Source organism: Panthera pardus, unplaced genomic scaffold, assembly GCF_024362965.1.
Source record: "Panthera pardus isolate Hobbes unplaced genomic scaffold, ASM2436296v1 HiC_scaffold_7, whole genome shotgun sequence".
Taxonomy (NCBI): Eukaryota; Metazoa; Chordata; class Mammalia; order Carnivora; family Felidae; genus Panthera; species Panthera pardus.
In genome coordinates this window covers 78,179,746-78,197,893 of record NW_026527002.1, presented here as the reverse complement: position 1 = coordinate 78,197,893, position 18,148 = coordinate 78,179,746, and the positions used below count along the sequence as shown (strand labels likewise).

General features: G+C 54.2%; 1 protein-coding gene across 1 annotated transcript in view; it reads left to right on the top strand.

The window, feature by feature from the left end:
- The window catches only part of COL22A1 (collagen type XXII alpha 1 chain), a 258,748-nt gene that overhangs the window by 57,863 nt on the left and 182,737 nt on the right, over positions 1-18,148 (top strand). Inside the window, exons 6-9 of the mRNA XM_019459762.2 lie at positions 4,240-4,363; positions 9,288-9,563; positions 16,105-16,185; positions 17,263-17,379. Of these exons, the coding sequence (XP_019315307.2) occupies positions 4,240-4,363; positions 9,288-9,563; positions 16,105-16,185; positions 17,263-17,379 (598 nt within the window). The remainder of the gene's footprint in view (positions 1-4,239; positions 4,364-9,287; positions 9,564-16,104; positions 16,186-17,262; positions 17,380-18,148) is intronic.

Genomic DNA, 18,148 nt, shown 5'->3' with positions numbered 1-18,148 from the left:
TTGGGACTTGCCCTGGACGCCGGCAAAGCGTGGGAAGGCGGCCAGGCAGCTGTGGTTGCACACTGAGCACTGAGAGGGGCTCGAAACTACTCAGTGCCCTGGGGAGGTCGCCTGGGGAGGTCGGAGACAAAGCGACCGAGCCACTGCCCTGGGAATGCAACCTGTTTCTTAGCAGATCTGTCACTGTTGTCTTTATCGGTTCCCGGGTCCTTCTGTACCCTTCTCTCCATATGGATTTGGCGTTAATCATTCATGCATGCATGTGTGTTTCTGTCAGTTCGTTAAACAACAAACATTTATGGCCGTAGGTAACGTGGGGCCCCCTCTGGACCAGCCACTGTAGTACATGTCAGGCACAGCACCGCCCAGCCTCACGTAGTCAGTTTGGCCACTGGCACCCCGGTTTCAATGTTTATTGGGTGCCTGGCCTCACACAAGTTATTGGACGCCCCAGTGCCTCAACTGTGTCCTGTTTTCACCAGATGTGAGTGTTTCTGCCCCGCAGAATTGTTGAGAGGATTGTAGCACACATTTGTCCGGGGGCTGACACCTGTTGGGTCTCTGGTCAAGGGCTGATGATGATACCAAAGTCAGCGTTCCATTCTGCCCACTTTGAGGCAGACAGATCTTCTGAAAACAGAAGTGATATTTCATCATGACTCTCCTTCTCCATCTAGCAATTAAAGTTCCTTAATTGCTCCCAAGTGTCCCAAGGGCAAGAAAGGTCCTGTGTGTGATGTGACCCATTCCTACTTTTTTGGCCTCAGCCTTATCCCCTGGCTCCTTGTCTGGCTCCTCTTTCTCTGTTCTGGGAGCTTCTAGGCACCTTCTACCCACCACAGGGCCTTCGTTCATGCTCTTCCTTCTATCTGAGACTTCCTGTTCGTCCTTCAGACCAGTGCTGAACCATGATGGTCTCAAAGATGCCTTTCCTCACCTCCGAAACTACCTCAGGCCTCCCCCTATCTTGTCTCATTACAACCTGCATTCCTGCATAAAACAAAGTGGCCAAGTTGCAGCTAATTACTTAATGGTGTAATTATTCATTTAGACTGTCTTCTCTGCTCCGCAAGAAGCCTGAGCAGGGAGCTAAGTCTGGTCTCTGCTGCAGAGCCAGCATTAAAATGAGATCTTCCTGGAGGAGGGGATCATTCAGTTTCTGTGGAATGGATGGATGGATGGATGCATCAGTCCATCCCTAGTTAGTGAAAATGCCCCGTTAGGTCTGATCCCAGCAAACGTGAGCTGGGAACACCAGGCCACAGAGCTGGATTTGGATGTGTGCATTTTCTTTTGTTTTTTTAATGTTAATTTATTTTTGAGAGAGACACAGTGCAAGTCTCCAATGAAACCCTTGGAGCTAACAGAATCATGGCTGCAGGTGCCAATCTGTGCGGCGTTTCTGGAGCGGTGGATCTGGGCTCCAATTACGCTGAGTCCTTCTGAGAGGGGATTTCTATATGGTACCAAGTTGCTTTTTTTTTCTTGTTAAGTTTGAGAGAGAGACAGCATGAGCATGGGAGGGGCAGAGAGAAAGAGAGAGAGAGAACCCCAAGCGGGCTCCGCGCTGTCTGCACAGAGCCAGATCTGGGGCTTGAACTCATGAAATAATGAGATCAAGACCTGAGCAGAAACCGGGATTGGAAACTTAACCAACAGAGCTGCCCAGATGTCCCCCAAGTTTGTTTTAGTTGCAAAACGTGGGAAACAAAATCAGACCCAAAGAAGCTCTGATATTTCTTTTTTTATTAATGTTTATTTTTATTTTTTTTATTTTTGAGAGAGACAGAGACAGAATGCGAGTGGGTTAGGGGCAGAGAGAGAGGGAGACACAGAATCCGAAGCAGGCTCCAGGCTCTGAGCTGTCAGCACAGAGCCTGATGCGGGGGTTGAACTCACGAGCTGTGAGATCATGACCTGAGCCGAAGTCGGACACTCAACCGACTGAGCCACCCAGGCGCCCCAGAAGCTCTGATATTTCAAGGGAGAATAGCATTCTTGTAATTTTTAAAGCTTTAGATTCATGCACAAATATATAGACAAGTGTAATTTTTTATTTGCAGGTGAATTGTGTGCATAACGAAAAGGGGTGTCACTTTCAATATTAATGTTTTTCTCACATGTATAATGTTTAATGGGCAGTTTACACACCTTGTCTAATTTATTTCTCACTACGGTGGGTCAGGGGAGCAAGGCAGGTATTATTGTCATCATTTTTGCCATGTGACGACGGAGACTGTAAGTGGGATAGTCGTGTGTCTACCATCATGGGGTGCGTACGAGGCAGAAATTGGCACAAAGTCGGGTCGTCCAGCTCCATGGCGTTTGTGTTTCCCATTGTGATCTTGTTATCTTCTGTGTTACTTGTGGAAGGGATTGGTTTGGGCCACTTTTGTTTCCTTTAGATATTCTCTGTCAATGCCCATTCCCCCCTCCTGATCATAATACCTTTTTCATAAGCTATATATGCTTATATGGGTGCTTATGTTTATATAAATGTCCTCAGAAAAAGTCCTGGTCTCTCTCTCTTTATCTAAATATAGAGAGACAAATATAGATGCAGATTTGTAGATCTGTGCTACATAGATCTGCTTATCTGCAAGGATCCATCTGTATTTATCTATGTGTATATAGATGTCAAATGTGCACAGATATGTGTTGTTTCAAAAGTATAAGAAAAAGGTGTGTTTGAAGAAACAGTTCCATGGTTTGACTCATTACTGAAATCAGAAGAAAAATGAGATGAAACGCAGTGTCTATTGTGGCAGCAAAGCCCATGTCTGTGCAGTCAGGTGAGAAAGGCCCATCTTCCCCCCGTGGGGACAGTCACCATCCTCACCCCTCAGTTCTTTGGGGGCCCAGCACTGAGTGACAGGCTGCTCCTAGTGCCTGGAGGTGAGCTGGGTGAAATCCCGGCTCAGAGAATGACTCTGAACAGCGGGGGCTCCCTCCCAGCTTGGATCTGAGAACCGAGAATCCCACAAGGAGACCAGTCTGTGCTCACAGGCTCTGCAGCCAAATCAGGGGTCCCAGAGGGTCTGTGAGCCGGGAACCAGGAACCCAGACGCCTCTTCATTTCCCTTCCCGGCTTTCTGGCCAGACAACTTCCACCCCCTCCATTGGAGAAGTCAGTGCCCTGCAGTCCCCAGGCAGGGCCCTGCCCCCGGAGCAGGACGTGGTCCCAGGGTCTTTGGGGTGAGGGTGCCACCAGTGGATGGTTAAGGGAACTGCTCTGGGGACAGGGCCCCCTCTCTGTGTGGGTCTCTGCCCAGCCACCTACCAGCCAGATTGCGCCCTGTTAACCCTCAGCTACAACGTGATGATCAGATCACCTCCTTTGTAACTCCTATGACGAACAGTTTTCATTCTTTTTCTTTTTTAAAAGTTTTTATTTATTCTTTTTTATTTTTCATTATTTTTTTAAGTATTCATTTATTTTGAGAGAGAGAGTGAGCAGGGGAGGGGCAGAGAGAGAGAGAGAGAGTGAGAGAGAGAGAGAGAGAGAGAGAGAGAGAGAGAGAATCCAAAGCAGGCTCCACACTGTCAGCACAGAGCCCAACGAGGCGCTCAAACTCACGAACCATGAGATCATGACCTGAGCCAAAGTCAGACACCCAACCGACTGAGCCACCCAGGCATCCCTCAACAGTTTTCATTCTGAGCGTGGAGGGCAAAGGCAGGAATGGGACCCTCTGGGCAGAGCTGAGGGGAGCTGAAGTCCCCCCAGATGAGGGCCTGGCTCCCCACGCTGGGCAGGGACCTGGGGCTCTGCTCCGTGGAGACGGGAGGATGTCCTGGGGCACAGGGTAGGGGACCATGCAGCATGAGACACAGCAGCTGGGCCCTGCTGAGAAGGAGCAGGCAGGGGGAGAAGGTGGGTACATTCGGCTGCATTTGACCCGGACGGTGGGTGGGTGGCAGCTTAGCGTCTAACATTGATTTTGTCGAATGGTGATGGTCGAGTCAGGGAGGCTTACATGCACCAAGGGGGTACATTTGAAGGCCTGGGGAGACAGTGAAGGGGCCACAGCAAAGGTCTACAGAGGCTCATCTCGAGGTCCCGATCGAAGGAGGCAGTAAAGACAGGTGAGAAGGTGGATGTTAGAGATGCTCGGGAGGTCATTCGGCAGGACGTACTGACCCACAGGGCATCTGCTCTCGGGAAGCGTGAGAGATCGTCCCTTGCAGCCCGCACGCTCATTGCTAAGCCCACTGTCGTCCGTCTCCGTCCCCCTCCAGGGATGTGTTCACACAAGGTTTGCCTGATGAGTATGCCTTCGTCACCACCTTCCGGTTCAGGAAAACGTCTCGGAAAGAAGACTGGTACATCTGGCAGGTCATTGACCAGTACGGAATCCCACAGGTAGGAGCGCCCGTGTCTCAGGGGCCGGGAGCTTTCTGTTTCCTTCTCGTGGGGATGGTGTCATCCGCCATGTTTTCTCCAGGGCCGTCCATCCTGGGCCCAGGAGATCACGAGTCTGGTGTATGAAGCCCCAGAGAGACGTGGCTTCTTTCCCTGAGGGCAGGTCCATTCCTGGCACTCTGGGTGAGGGGAGGCAGGAGACCTCGTCCCTTCCTGCCCTACAGGTGCTCAGCCGAACCAGGGAGATGGCTCTGTTAGAGCGGCACAGCTCGTGATAACAGCGGAAGGCGTAGCTCAGGGTCAGCTAGTCCTGGGTTCAGATCTTGTGTCTGTGCCTTTCTTGGTGTGGCCCTGAGACATGCGAGCTTAGCGTCCTGAGTCCTGATGCTCCTCGCGGTCACGTGGAAACAGCTGCCACGGGTGGTTGGGGAAGGTGGGGTGAGCCACGTCTCTCGTGCATCTAGAACAACGCCTCTTATGTGAACATGTCGTGTTACATCGCTTCCCTTCTTACGCCATTCTGCTCTTACCCCGAGTGCCGTTCTTGGCCATCTCAGGTGCGTTTTGGCGTTCCGCCCCCTTGAAGGTAGAACGACTCACCCGCGGCACGCAGCCAAGTCAGGAAGCGGGGTCTCAAAGAGGCATTGGCACAACACGCTGGTTTGAGTTGCAGGCGACACTGAGTTTTGTGCCCGTGCCAAGTCCCCAGTGCAGGGACCGTCCCCGTCTTCGTCATTTACCCTTGTCCCCTTTTGAAGACGTACTCCTCTTCAGCGGGCGGACCCGGTCTGTATTTTCATTTGAGGCTGAAATGGAAACGTGCTCAACTGGACCCCTGTGGCCACACTCGTGGGCTGTGGCCAGAGGACACGCTGCTCCACACGGCGAGCTGCGGGCCGGGCCGTGTACCGTGGTGAGGGCTAGACTCTGATGCCGCACGGGCTTGTTGATGCACCCCTGCTCTCTGTAGGGGCGAGAGACCGTCCTGGGCACTTCGTATATCGAGGCTGTGGGTCTTCTTCCCAGCCTGTTGCCATCTTGCCAGGAGGGGACTGAGTATGTGCGGTTTGTCCCCTGTCTGAAGGAAAAGAGGGATTTGAACCCAGGGAGCCCAGCTCCGCGTCTGTCTCTTATCCACCGTGCCCAGCTGGCTCCTGTCTCCCTCAGTCCTGCTAAATGATGTTTCCAGAGCATCCCTGGTCAGACTGAGATGCGAAACGTTTTCGGCCCTGACGGCTGAGTGCCCTGATTTCCTGAGTGTGGGAGGCTGGACGGAACAGATGAGGCTCCTCTCCAGAGGCCGGTTGTCTGGAGGGCAGGCAGCTCATGGTGTCTCTCATTCACGTCCACCTCCGGCACGTGGGTCTTCCTTCTCCAGTTTCGCAGGGTCTGGTGCAGTGGGACTGGGCCCCCGCCATGCATTCTTGCGGGGCAAACCCCCGCCCCCTCGTCTGGGTTCTCTTCCCTCATGGCATTTGCAGAGCTGTGTGGGATTGCTGTCTGCCATGCCTGCGTCCTCCCCTCCTCTTTCCGGAATGAGCCATGGGCTGGGACACTACAGAGCCGTGCAGAGATGGCCCGCCTCGGAGGACCTCAGGCTCCTCTGCAAAGAGGCACCTGGCATTTCGATTTCATTGAGCGAGCCTTGATGGAGCACGGTTCCCTGGCGGTCTGAGGGTGGCCCCTTCTCACCCCGGGGGACATACTGGCCAGACACAGGGAAGATGGACAGAGGCCTGCCGGAAGGGATGTGTAGGCGGAATGCTGTGATTCTCTTGGTCCTGCAGACCTAGATCTTTGTATCTATCCACCACTGCATTTAGTATTTCCAACCACACTCGCGTTGGTGTTCTCCTCACTTGTCATCCACTCATTCCAGATACGGTCGAGGGGCAGGAAGGAGGCTGGCCCCGCACATCAGAGATGAGGCTCCAGAAGTTTGGGGAGGGGACAAGGTTCCTTGTAAGCAGTGGAGGGACTTCTGTTTGAGCCCAGGCTCTGGGAGGTGGGCAGGTCCAAAACAGGAAGACCGATTCGGAGACTGCTGTAGTCATTGAAGCAAAAGATGATGTTGACCCAGACCGCTGGTAACACTAAACTGGGTGGAAATGGTCAGATCCTGGATGTATTTTGAAGGCAGATCCAGTAGGATTTGCTGATGGATCTGAGCCTTGAGGTGCCTTCCTGAGGTCCCCAGCTGGCCCTGGTGGACACAGGACTCTGGCCTGCCAGGCGCCACTCCGCGCTCTGTGTCTTCCGAAGAAATTTACATCCTGAAAGGAAAGCCGTGTCCTCATGAGGCTCCCGCGGTGGTTCAGGGACCCAGGACTCAAACATGGGAGAGCACTTTCTAGAAACAGAAGACCATGATTAATAATAGAAATATTAGGGTATGAGGATTAGAAGTGTACTAGATTGGGGCGCCTGGGTGGCGCAGTCGGTTAAGCGTCCGACTTCAGCCAGGTCACGATCTCGCGGTCCGTGAGTTCGAGCCCCGCATCAGGCTCTGGGCTGATGGCTCGGAGCCTGGAGCCTGTTTCCGATTCTGTGTCTCCCTCTCTCTCTGCCCCTCCCCCGTTCATGCTCTGTCTCTCTCTGTCCCAAAAATAAATAAAAAACGTTGAAAAAAAAAAAATTAAAAAAAAAAAAAAAAAAAAAAAAAAAAAAAGAAGTGTACTAGATTGTTGGCCAGGGTTCATAGTTTTCTGTGTTTTACCAACACAGCACGCAGTGCAAAAAAACCCCCCAAATCTCCCTCCTCCACTGTCCAGAGGTCACGTGGGGCCCAGAAAGAGAAACCAGAGCACCTGGGTGGTGTTACAAGAGCTGTGGCTGATGCCCAGCAGTGCGTGGGCACCTTCCTTCAACCTGAGGGCTCTCATTCACTCATTCAGTACCTTTTTTGGGGGGGTGGCACTATGTGCTGAGTGTTGTCCTCACCCCTGAAGAGAGGGCAAGAGAGACAAAGTGCCTGCTTACGAGGATGGGGCAGGACAGTCAGGAAACAGGTGAGCAAGAGAAATGAACACTGACCAAGCACTCTGAGAACGAGAACAAGTGAATGGAACAAGCGGGGGGATGATGCGAGAGCACATGAGCAGGCTGGAATCCAGCTGTGTGTGTGTGTGTGTGTGAGAGAGACAGAGACAGAGACAGAGAGAGAGAGACAGAGAGAGAGAGAGTGAGTGAGTCGGAGAAGGCTTCCACTGCGTGATGCCTTTCAATTTAGTCCCTTTTTCATTATGGCTAATACTCAGAGCAGCACCTGGAATATGGTTGACGCTGCATAAGTGTTTTACATACACCATGTTGATTCACTTAATCCTCATAATGACTTGGTGATGTAGGTGCCATCATTGGTGCCATTTTATGAACGGGGAAATGGCACAGAGAGGTTAAATCACTTGCCCGAGGACACACAGCTCAGAAGTGACTTGCCGGTTCGGGTGTAGGCAGACAGCCGACAGCCCCAGTTTTGGGAGAGGGTTTTAAGAAAGTGGCCAGGGTTAAGGTTGATGATGAGGTTAAGGGTCAGAGTTAAGGAAGCCGACAAGGGATACTGAGGTGCGTCCTGGGATTAGTAATAGCAAGAAGCGGCACCTAGGCGGCCTGGGCAGGGAAGGTTGGTGGTTCCTGGAGGCCATGGGTTCTGGAGCCATGGAGGAGAGCGAGTCCTCACGTGGCCTTGGTGTGTGGATGGACACAGCCACACCACCGGGAATTAGGCCCCAGACCCTGTCTTCCTGCCTAAGGTCTCCATGCCGTGGGCTTCCCACGGGCCACGCTGATGAGAAGCCAAAGGGCACAGGAGCCCAGGTGCGGAAGTCCTTAGAGGTCAGACTTGGGGTGCCGGAGCTAGGCAGGGAGGGGTGGAGCATGGGCGTCAGGGCACATGAAGACTGGTCCCGGGGGGGGCGGGGGCAAGAATATATTCATTCCTTCACTTGCTAATGAATACTTTTTTTTTTTAATGAAGGCTAAATATAAGTTCATTCATCTATTTGAGAGAGAGAGAGAGAGAGAGAGAGAGAGAGCAAGCACGGGAGGGGCAGAGAGAGAGGGAGAAAGAGAGAATCCCAAGCAGGAGAGCCCGATGCGGGGCTCAAACCCATGAACCTTGAGATCATGACCTGAGCCGAAAGCAAGAGTGGGACACTGAACCGACTGAGCCACCCAGGCACCCCGTGAATTCTTCTTTCTATACGTTACATAATCCCCCTTACCTTCATGTGTCTGTGTTTCGCACTGTCATATTGCTGACATGGGGCACCTTGCTTGCCTGCTGCAGATGGTGCTCAGTGAATACGTGCAAGGGAGGAAGCATGAGGGAGTGTCCATTCATTCATTCATTCATTCATTCATTCAAAGAACAACAAAAGTAAAACTTTCTTCCAGAATTTCCCAGGCATTTTGCAAAGGGCGGGGCGTCCTCCAGTGAATGTGAAGATACGTGAGTCCTGCCCCTAAGGAACTTTATCCTCCTGGGGCTTCAGTTTCATTCCCACGGTGGGAGACAGTGTGGGGTCTCAGCCTGGCATCTGGCTGGGCAGGTTCTGTTTGGCCAGCCCAGGGTTTTACGGAAACCAACCGGGGTTTCTCACTGGTCTCGGGACTCAAGTGCTTTGGCGTGAGTTGTCCCACAGACGCACAGAAGTGCTTGTCCTGCATAGTGCCACCAGGCACGGGGTTGTGGCCCCTGGATTCAGGTGGAGCCCAATTATTCCATACCCAGTGCAGGCTTAGGACAGCCTGCAAGTTGGCACCAGGGCTGAGGAGGGAACCGAGGCTTTGCCCAAGGTTGCCCAGCGGAGAGGGTCATGGCCAGGACGTGACTCGGGATTCTGCAGCCCCTTCCCCTCTCGCCCTCTCTCCCCTTGGGTCCCTCCCATGCAGCTCAGGGGGCCTGTGGTCCTCTGCTCCCCAGGTCTCCATCCGGCTGGATGGCGAGAACAAGGCAGTGGAGTACGATGCCGTGGGCGCCATGAAGGACGCCGTGAGGGTGGTGTTCCAAGGCCCCCGGGTCAGTGACCTCTTTGACCGGGACTGGCACAAGATCGCCCTGAGCATCCAGGCCCAGAACGTCTCCCTGTACATCGACTGTGTGCTGGTGCAGACGCTGCCCATCGAGGAGCGGGAGAACATCGACATCCAGGGGAAGACCGTGATCGGCAAGCGCCTATATGACAGCGTGCCCATCGACGTGAGTACCGGGATGCGGGAATGGGGGGAGGCTCCTGCGCCCAAGGTCCTGGGGTCACCAGGGCAGGGAAGCCTTGGGAGTCAAGTGCCCTCGCCTCCCCCAGACTTGTCCGTTTCATTTGTCAAGATGTCATCTTGGACTGCTGTAGGAGGGAGGACCCCACCTCAGAAACCGTATTGGAACCCAGGGTCCCCTTCATTCATTCATGCATTCAGTTGTTCATTCAGCTGGTCATTTTTCACATGTATATTGAGCACGTGCTGTGTACCAGGCACTGTGCCCAGCAATGGGGACATCTGTCTGCATATGTATCTGTAGGTAGTAGATACGGGGAATTCTAAACTTTCCTGTGTATTTAAATAGAGCCTTTTTTTTTTTTTGCTTTCTTCTCTGATTGTAGAAAATTTGGAAAACACAGTATATGCAAAATAAGTAAAAAAAAAATTGTCCTCCATGCACTGCCCGGGGATGACAACCAGTGATAACTCCGTAATGGTACCAGTGTCCTCCCGTGTCCTTCCATCAGTGTTCTTTCTTCCTGCTCTTCCCGTCTCCTTTTCTCTCCTCTCTTTTTCTTTTTCCCTTAATTTGTATTTCTTTCCTCTGGAGCTGCCTCCGCACCTCCGTGCACACAGACGCGGGCACCGTAAGTGCATGGCCCCGAGACGCGCATGCGCAGGGTGCTGGCACTCCCTGCGTGCGATCCCTTCAAGCCCAGGCAGCCTTACCTGCCACAGCAGGAGCATCCGCCTCCCAAGGAATAATCAGATCACGACTTGGGATAGCTCTCTCCAAAACCACCTTTTATCCTTTCTTACACTCTCACGCGTGTCTGTTATCAAAGATGTTGTTGGAGGTGAGCTCAGTTCTTTGGAGTTCCTGCAAACGATCCATGGTTATCCTAAATCCTAAATTTAGGCAATCCTAAAATTGCTTTTTGCTTTTCTTCCTAAGAGGATGGGTCAAAGCTTTTCTTCTTTCTTCTAGCTGCTTCGATGCACTTTATTACACGTTGTGTTTAGTTACTGATGTTTCCCCGTCCTAATCAGCAAGCCTTGGGTCTTGAACATGGTGCCATGTGTCCAAGGACACTTTCCTCATGAGGAGCACACCTGCCCGTCAAGTTTGAGCTGTAGACCAGCTGATAGGGTTCCACTGGGGCATGTGCCCTTACGATCAGTGATTAGGTTGTAAGGTAAACCATTTTTGACTTTCTCACATAATGTAAATTTCTCAACAAAGTGCCCGAACATTTATATGCCTACCACCGATGTACAGCAGTCCTATTTTCTTAAGTCCTCACTGGTATATTGATATATTTTATTTTTTAAAAGATTTTATTTTTAAACAACCTCTACGTGCAACGTGGGGCTTGAACCCACAACCCCGAGATCAAGACTAAGCCAGCCACCTACTGAGCCAAGCAGATGCCCTGATGTATTTTATTTTTAAATGTTTTTTGTTTTGTTGATCTGATGGGCATATGATGGTATTTTTTTGTCTTTTCCACCTGTATTTCCCTGCTTCTGCCGCAAACAGCCATCCTGTGTATTTGATTGCCCACTTGACATCCCCTCGGTGACTGGGGATGCCCGTAGCATTTGCCTGTTTTTATGATTATGCTGTGTGGGTTTTTTTTTTTCTAATGACTTCTAGATAATACATATATATTCTGAATATGAATTGCATATTTATTATACGTTGTGAATATTGTTTCCTGATCTGTCAAGCACAAACCATAAGCTAAAAAATTGAGTAATTTTGAACACCTCAAGATTCAAGAAATGGTGTTATGGCCAAAAAAAGCACCATAAACAATGTTAGAAAGTCTCTTACAACTTGCATTGTTAGCTGAATAAGAGATTGTGAACATTGCCAGTATGTACAGATTCCTTGAAATGAAGGCCAGAGAAGGCTGGCCAGAGGGAGTAGGGCAGAGGAGAGACGGGGCGGAGGGAGGCAGGTGGCACCCACGAGCCGTGCCCGCGCGTGTCCACCTCCAGTCCCCTTGAGTGGTCCTGCCGTGGTCACGCACGGAAGCGATCTCGACTGTGCCTGCTTGCTCCTTTGACCTCTGCAATGGAAACCAGGCTGATGCTTTCCGTATGTCGCTGCTGACAGGGTGAAATAAGATAGTAGACGTAGGCCCAAAGCAGAGAAAGAAAATCCTAAAAGCAAGTAAAGCTACAAAATCGTCACTCAGACTGCTGCAAATTCCAGCTGAGAGCACCACGCTGTGCCCGCCCCTTCGTGCCCCCACCCCGCATCCGATCCAGGCTGCCTCCCAACCTTAGGAAGCAGATACCATGAACACCTCAGTTCACGGCCGGGGAGAAGGACGCTCCTTGAGAAATGTCCTGGGTTTTCTCAGATCGCAGAGCCAAAACGTGGCAGAGTTGGGATTTCTGCTCAGACAGCCCGTCTTCGGTGCCCACCTGCAAACCACGCTTTGGCTAAGACCACGGGCGTCGGGGCCTGGTGAAGACAGAGCTGTGGCATGTGCATGATACAAGTACGGTCATGCCAGTCCCCGTCAGAGTGTGTGTTATTGTCACAAGCACAACCCCTTTAACCCTCCCCACACGCCACGGAGGGGGCATTGCTCCTGTGCTACAGGTGAAGAGTCCAGCTCACAGACAGTAGCTGGTTTGCTTAAGCCCCCCCCCCCCCCACCACACCGCCAGCCCTGGGCCAGTGTGGGGTGAGGCAGGATGGGTCTTGGGAGCAGCCTGTCGGTGAAGCCTGTGGGAAGGGCAGAGGTAGGGCAGGGAAAGCTCAGCGTTGCATCCGAAGATATTCCCTGGGGCTGCAGGGAGCAGGTGGATGTAGAGGAGAAGGAGGGGTGGGCCGTTAGGGAGCAGTGAGAGGCCCAGCGGTTGGGGGCCTCCTCAGGGATAGCGAGGTTCCTGGTGCCTCCCGCTGAGGGTGGGGGTTCAAGAGGAATGGCCAAGGAAGCTGACAGGCATGTAGGCAGGGGGATGCGGTGAGGGTGCCATCCAGCTGGGGGAGAGCTGGGGATCAGAGTAGGGGTGGGGAGGGGCGATCCTGGGCCCTGAGGGTGGAGCTTGTCTGGGATGCTCGCGATGCCAGGGTGGGGGGCCCTTCCCCATCCCTGTCCAGAGGCCCCGCTGGCCTCCCCTTCCCTGTGTCTCAGGCCTCTGCCGGTCTCCCGAGTTGGTCAGTGAGGAGCATTCTCCCTCTCGGAGACCAGAGGGAGCATTCTCCCTCTCGGAGACCTCTCGGAGACCAGATGGCTCCGGACAGGTGAAGGGTGGGAGGCCCTCCACCTGTCCGGAGCCATCTCCTGGATGGTGCTGGTGCTGGGGACCAGCACCCGCCACCCTCCTCCACAGGGTCGGCACCTGGGTCTCTGGGGCTGCCTGCCCGGCTGCTCTAGAGCAGGCCCCCAAGCCACGGTCAGCATCTAGCACGGGAGGACCGCAGGGACCAGCACACCTGTTGGCGCTCTTGTTCTCCTTCCATCGCGCCAGTTTGGGGGTCCGGCAGGCACCCCCACCTGGCGTCTGCGCACTAAGCGCTGGCCTGGAGCAGAGACACCTCACTCGCACTTTGCCTGGTCCTGCCCACTGTGTCCTCGTGCTCCCTGGGTTCATCCACATTGCAGCCCGAGAGCTCATTCGCCCCATTGTCCCCATTGATTTGTTTATATTTAAATGTTTACTTACTAATTTTGAGAGAGAGAGAGACAGGGCATGAGCGCAAGTGGGGGAGGGGCAGGGAGAGAAGGGGAGAGAGAGAATCCCAAGCAGTTTCCTCACGGTCAGCACAGAGCCCAACGTGGAGCTCGGCCTCCTGACCCTGAGATCATGACCAAGAGTCGGATGCTTTACCAGCTGAGCCACCCAGGCGCCCCCACGTTGTTTGCAAGGAGGTGCAGGCACAGAGAGATTCAATAACTTGCCCAGAATGGCCAAGTGGGTAAGCGGCTTCACAGTCTGCTTGTGGGTTCTGTGCTTTACTGGGTGTCTGGGACCCTGGGTGTGCGTCCTGCCTGACTCTCACCTTCGATGGTCGCATTAGGCCCTTAATTGGCCTCTTTGCACCCCCAGTGTGGAGTCTGGGGGCTCCGCGGGTCCCTTTCTCTCCTTTCACCACGCCATTAGCCGAGTGTCCACTTTGTATGCCATACTGGGAATCCCAGAACCTCTGACATTTGTCAACAGAATACCACACCCATTTCCCATTTCCAGCTGGGTTTCTAGCTTGAAAACAAATCCTAATGAAGTATGTGGCAGGAGATTCAATAAATTCCTCAGCCTGTTGTCAATCTTGCAAAAGCATGGGGTGGTCCAGGGCCTTGGACACAGCCAGAGAGACCACAGCACGGCTGCAGCTCTCCCTGTGACCCCCACACGCCTCTGTGCCTCACCTGGTCCTCGCCCAGTCCCGCGAGGGTGCGTCACCGCCTTCACCCTACAGCAGAGGACACAGAGGCTTGGGTTGGCGTGCCTTGACCAGCTGTGACGAGAGGAGCAGGGCTGGGACCCAAACCAGATTTCAAGCTCCCTGCACTCCCTAGCCGGTTACCCCGGCGCAGCCAGAGAAGGGTCACCAAGCTGTGGGTTGTTGACCCTGGAGGAAAGCCGGGCCAGGGAAGACCACCTAGGCTGTCGTTCAGACAGAGTTACTGAGAGCATCGATGTGAGCAGAGAGCTGAGAGTCGAGTGGGGGCCAGAGGGCCGTCAGCGGGTAGGTTCCTGGCTTGGTGGAGGGAGGAGACCAGACGCAGGAGCAGGGTGGCCAGAGAATGATGGGACTTCAGGTGGCCGGAAAGGGGTCCCTCTGGCTCCCAGACCCTCTCAGCCACCTGGGAACCTCTCTGCCAGGCCCGGGCGTCTGTGCTCTGACCGTGACCCTGCACGTCTGTCTCTTTCTTCCCCGGCCCTGTCATCACAGCCTTGCCAAACGGACCAGCTGCTGGGTATGTGTTTGCTAATGAAGAAAGCAGGACCCTGTCTTGAAAATGGGCTTTGTTCAAAAGCACGACTGTATGTTTTGTCATTTTCTCCTGTTCTGCGGGCTGGCGTCTCACAGGAAGTAAAACAGACAGACGGATGGGATTGTTAACTGAACTGTGGGGTGGGGGGGTTGTATCCCCAGGGCACCTTCTAGAGCCAGCAGGATGAGGCCAAGCATTGAGCAGCCGCATGGCGGGTTCGCTGGGGCCCTCCAGCTGCAGCACAGGCCAGCCAGAGGTGGGTAAAGGGAGGCACGAGGCCAGGGGCACGTAGCACCCATGTTTAGTAAAATAAGCATCCCTCTATTCGCTGGTTCGGCTCAAGTTCCCTCAACAGATGTGTGTGCATACACCCATGCCTCCTTCCAACCATTCATTCTGGGCCTCTGGGACTCTGCCGGGTGCCAGAAACGGTTCTGGTGTTGGGGATCCAGAGGAAGACAGGGGAGAAGAGATGCCTCATGGGGTCTACGTGCTGGCAGGGAAGCAGGTTTTGAAAAGTAAACTAAGAAACATGTGCGCAAAGACGTTTCGCTGCAGGGGACATAAAGTGGCAGGCGATGGGGCCTGCACTCAGGTGGCACTTGTGGAGGTGAGGGCATCGTGGTTTGGGGAGGTGACTAGGAGTTCGCTAGGTTTTCAGGGACTTTCCTAGATGAGGGACCCCGTGTAAACGCACGGATGTGGGAAGCCAGGAGGTTGGATGCTGTGGGATGTGAGTGCGGAGTGAGGGGAAGGACCCCTGGAAAAGCAGGCAGAGCCAGGTGCTGGGGGACCCGAGTGTCCCAGAGAAGGCCCGGGCTTTCTGTGCAGACTGTGTGTGCATGTGTGTATGCGTGGGCCTGTGTGTGCGTGTGCACATATACACGTGTTGTGTGTGCATCACACATGTGTGTGTTGTGTGGGTGTGTGCATGTGGATGTGTGTGTGCATGTGTGCATATTGCACATGCTTGCACGTGTGTGTTGTATGGGTGTGTGTGCAGACACATATGTGTGCCTGCGTGCACGTGTGTATTGTGTGGGTGCAGACGTGTGTGTGTGTCCATATGTGTGTGTGTGCATGTGTGTGCATGTGTGGGTGTGTGGGTGCAAATGTGTGTGCATGCTGCACACCAAAACCCTTGTAAGTTGTGTTGAGGGACTGCGGTGTTAAAGGGGGTGATGGAGGCACATTTACTGTACAGAGTTGACTTGCGCAGCCGCGTGGAGATGCCATGTGGGTTGGGTGTGAGGTACTTTCGGAGGCTTCCAGAGACCGCGGTGAGAGCGCCCTGAAAGGAGCTCTAAATAAACGCGGTGGCAGTGATGGGGGGCGGGTGGTGGCGTGTGACAGGGAGCCTAACCTGCAGCCTCCAACCTCCTTGCACTTGGGGCTGCCACTTCTAGAAGGGCGCGCAAGTAGGTGACACATAGGCTCCCCCTGGAGCTCAGCCCAGGGCGGCGGGTGGCCCGGCTCAGACCAGAAGGGACCCCGAGGAGGAGGTGGGGCCTGCTGGAACCATGGGGACTTCGGGCTGCTAAGTCCCCCGGGACTCACCCCCATCCTCGTTATCCTTTCCAGTTTGACCTGCAGCGGATTGTGATTTACTGTGACTCCCGACACGCGGAATTGGAGACTTGCTGTGACATCCCCTCAGGCCCGGTGAGCAGACTCCTGCACGCAGAGGAGGGGAGGAAACTCAGAGGGACAGCGGTGTCCAGGGCCTAGGAACCGGCATCCAGGGGCCGGGGTGTGCCCACCTTCGGAATGTGGCCTGAAAGGGCTCCGTTTCCTGGGCACCCGGGGTGTGGGTTGGGAGTCACGCAGGCCCCCGGTGGGGCTGCAGTGGTCCTGGCTTCAGTCAGTGCCCTCAGGCTGCAGGCCGAGTGCTGGAGCCCAGCTGCAGGGAGAACAGACAGAGGCTGGCAGCATGGCCGTGGGAGGGACTGACCTGTGCTCAGAAGAGGGGAGACCGAGGCACCTTGGGCTGGTCGGCAGAGGGGAGGAGGCAGCTCGCAGGCAGGACTGGGAAGTTCAAGACAGACCAGAGTTTTTCCCCCTGACCCTCCAGGTGGGTCAGCCTCCCCCTGGGACCTCTCCACTTCTGCCCCCTTCCAGGCTCTCTCTCTCCAACCTCTCTAGCAAAACCAGTCCCAAGGCTGCTTGGAGGGCGGGCTTAGTGACAGGGCCTGTTCCCAGGGCTGAGGGCTGAGGTCCTCACACGGTGCTCCGTGGGCCCCGTGCTCTGGACGTGGTGATGGAAGCCACCAGCGCTTGGGGTTTAGACTCACACAGGCCTGACTCTGGACTGAGGAAGAGAAGGAGGTCAGGTAAGGGTCCATGAGAGCAGAGAGGTGGGAGGGGTAGAGGTGGTGGTAGGGAAAGAGGACATTACCAAGCACCTGCTGGGGGTCAGACACTGAGCTGTCCCACTGACTCCTCATTGTGCATCAAGATAGACACACCCTTACCCCCATTCTGCAGAGTGTAACACTGAGGCTCAGAGGGGTTAGCAGTGCCTGCAGTTGCTGAGAGGCCAGCGGCTGAGAGCAGGTCGACCCAGGCCCTTCTGACTCCAAGGCCTCAGGAGCCCAGGACCCGTGGCCAGACATGACCCGACCTACCCCCCACCGCTCAAGTGCAGGCTCCTTGGGTTCCTGGCTCCCGTTGCGTGCACCCCTGCTGGGGCTCTGTGCAGAGTCAAGAGCCAGGTTCTAACCCACTGGGATTTCCTTTCAGTGCCAGGTGACTGTGCTAACGGAGCCTTCGCCCCTGCCCCAGCGGCCTCCCACCGTGGGCAGTGAACAAATCGGGTTTTTGAAGACCATCAACTGCTCCTGCCCGGCTGGAGAAAAGGTACCCTCCCCATTTGACCCTCAGCCCCCAGCCCGGAGCCCCCAGGGCTGAGCGGGGCAGGGTGGTCACCACGAGCAATGGCGGAGGTGGGAATTTCCCATCATGCACGAGGTCGGCCAGGGCAGATGGCCCCAGGTGCTGAGGGAGCCCTTCTTGTTCCTTGGACTCTTGTGTGTTGATGTTCCAGCTCATGAGAACGGAAGCTCTCAGACCCGTTAAGGTTTTCCTGGATTTAACCGTATTCCTGAGGTTTTTCTTGGCTCCTGCTGGTGCCCTCTCCACTCACATGCAAGTAATCAAACCAGATCTGGTTTGCGAATGAGGTTCAGAGTAGGCAGCATATAAGGAGAGTTTTATCTACTTTGCTTCTGATTTACAAACAGAGTGTTTCTATGAACACCACCAGCACCATCCACTAGCCTGGATTAAAGGTCTCCTCCGGCGCCCGAGGCCTTCACCTCTTCCGTTTTTCTGTAGACCGGTGGCCTTTTTGATAACACACAACAAATATGAAAACACAACAAAATGAAACACCAACATTTTCCACTGTTTGAGCAGAAGAACTTCACCGAACACCCGAGGATGCCAAAAAGCAGTACTGTGCTGGGGAAGGTCCCCGCGAGGTTCTGCGGGGCCCGTAGCCCAGGGCCTTGCCCCATGGCCTGCAGTTACATCCCCTGCTACATCCACCCTCAGCTCAGGGCCAGCATCCCCGAGGTGTCAGTGACTTTGCAGGGGACGAGGCAGACGGAAAGAAATCACAGTCAGG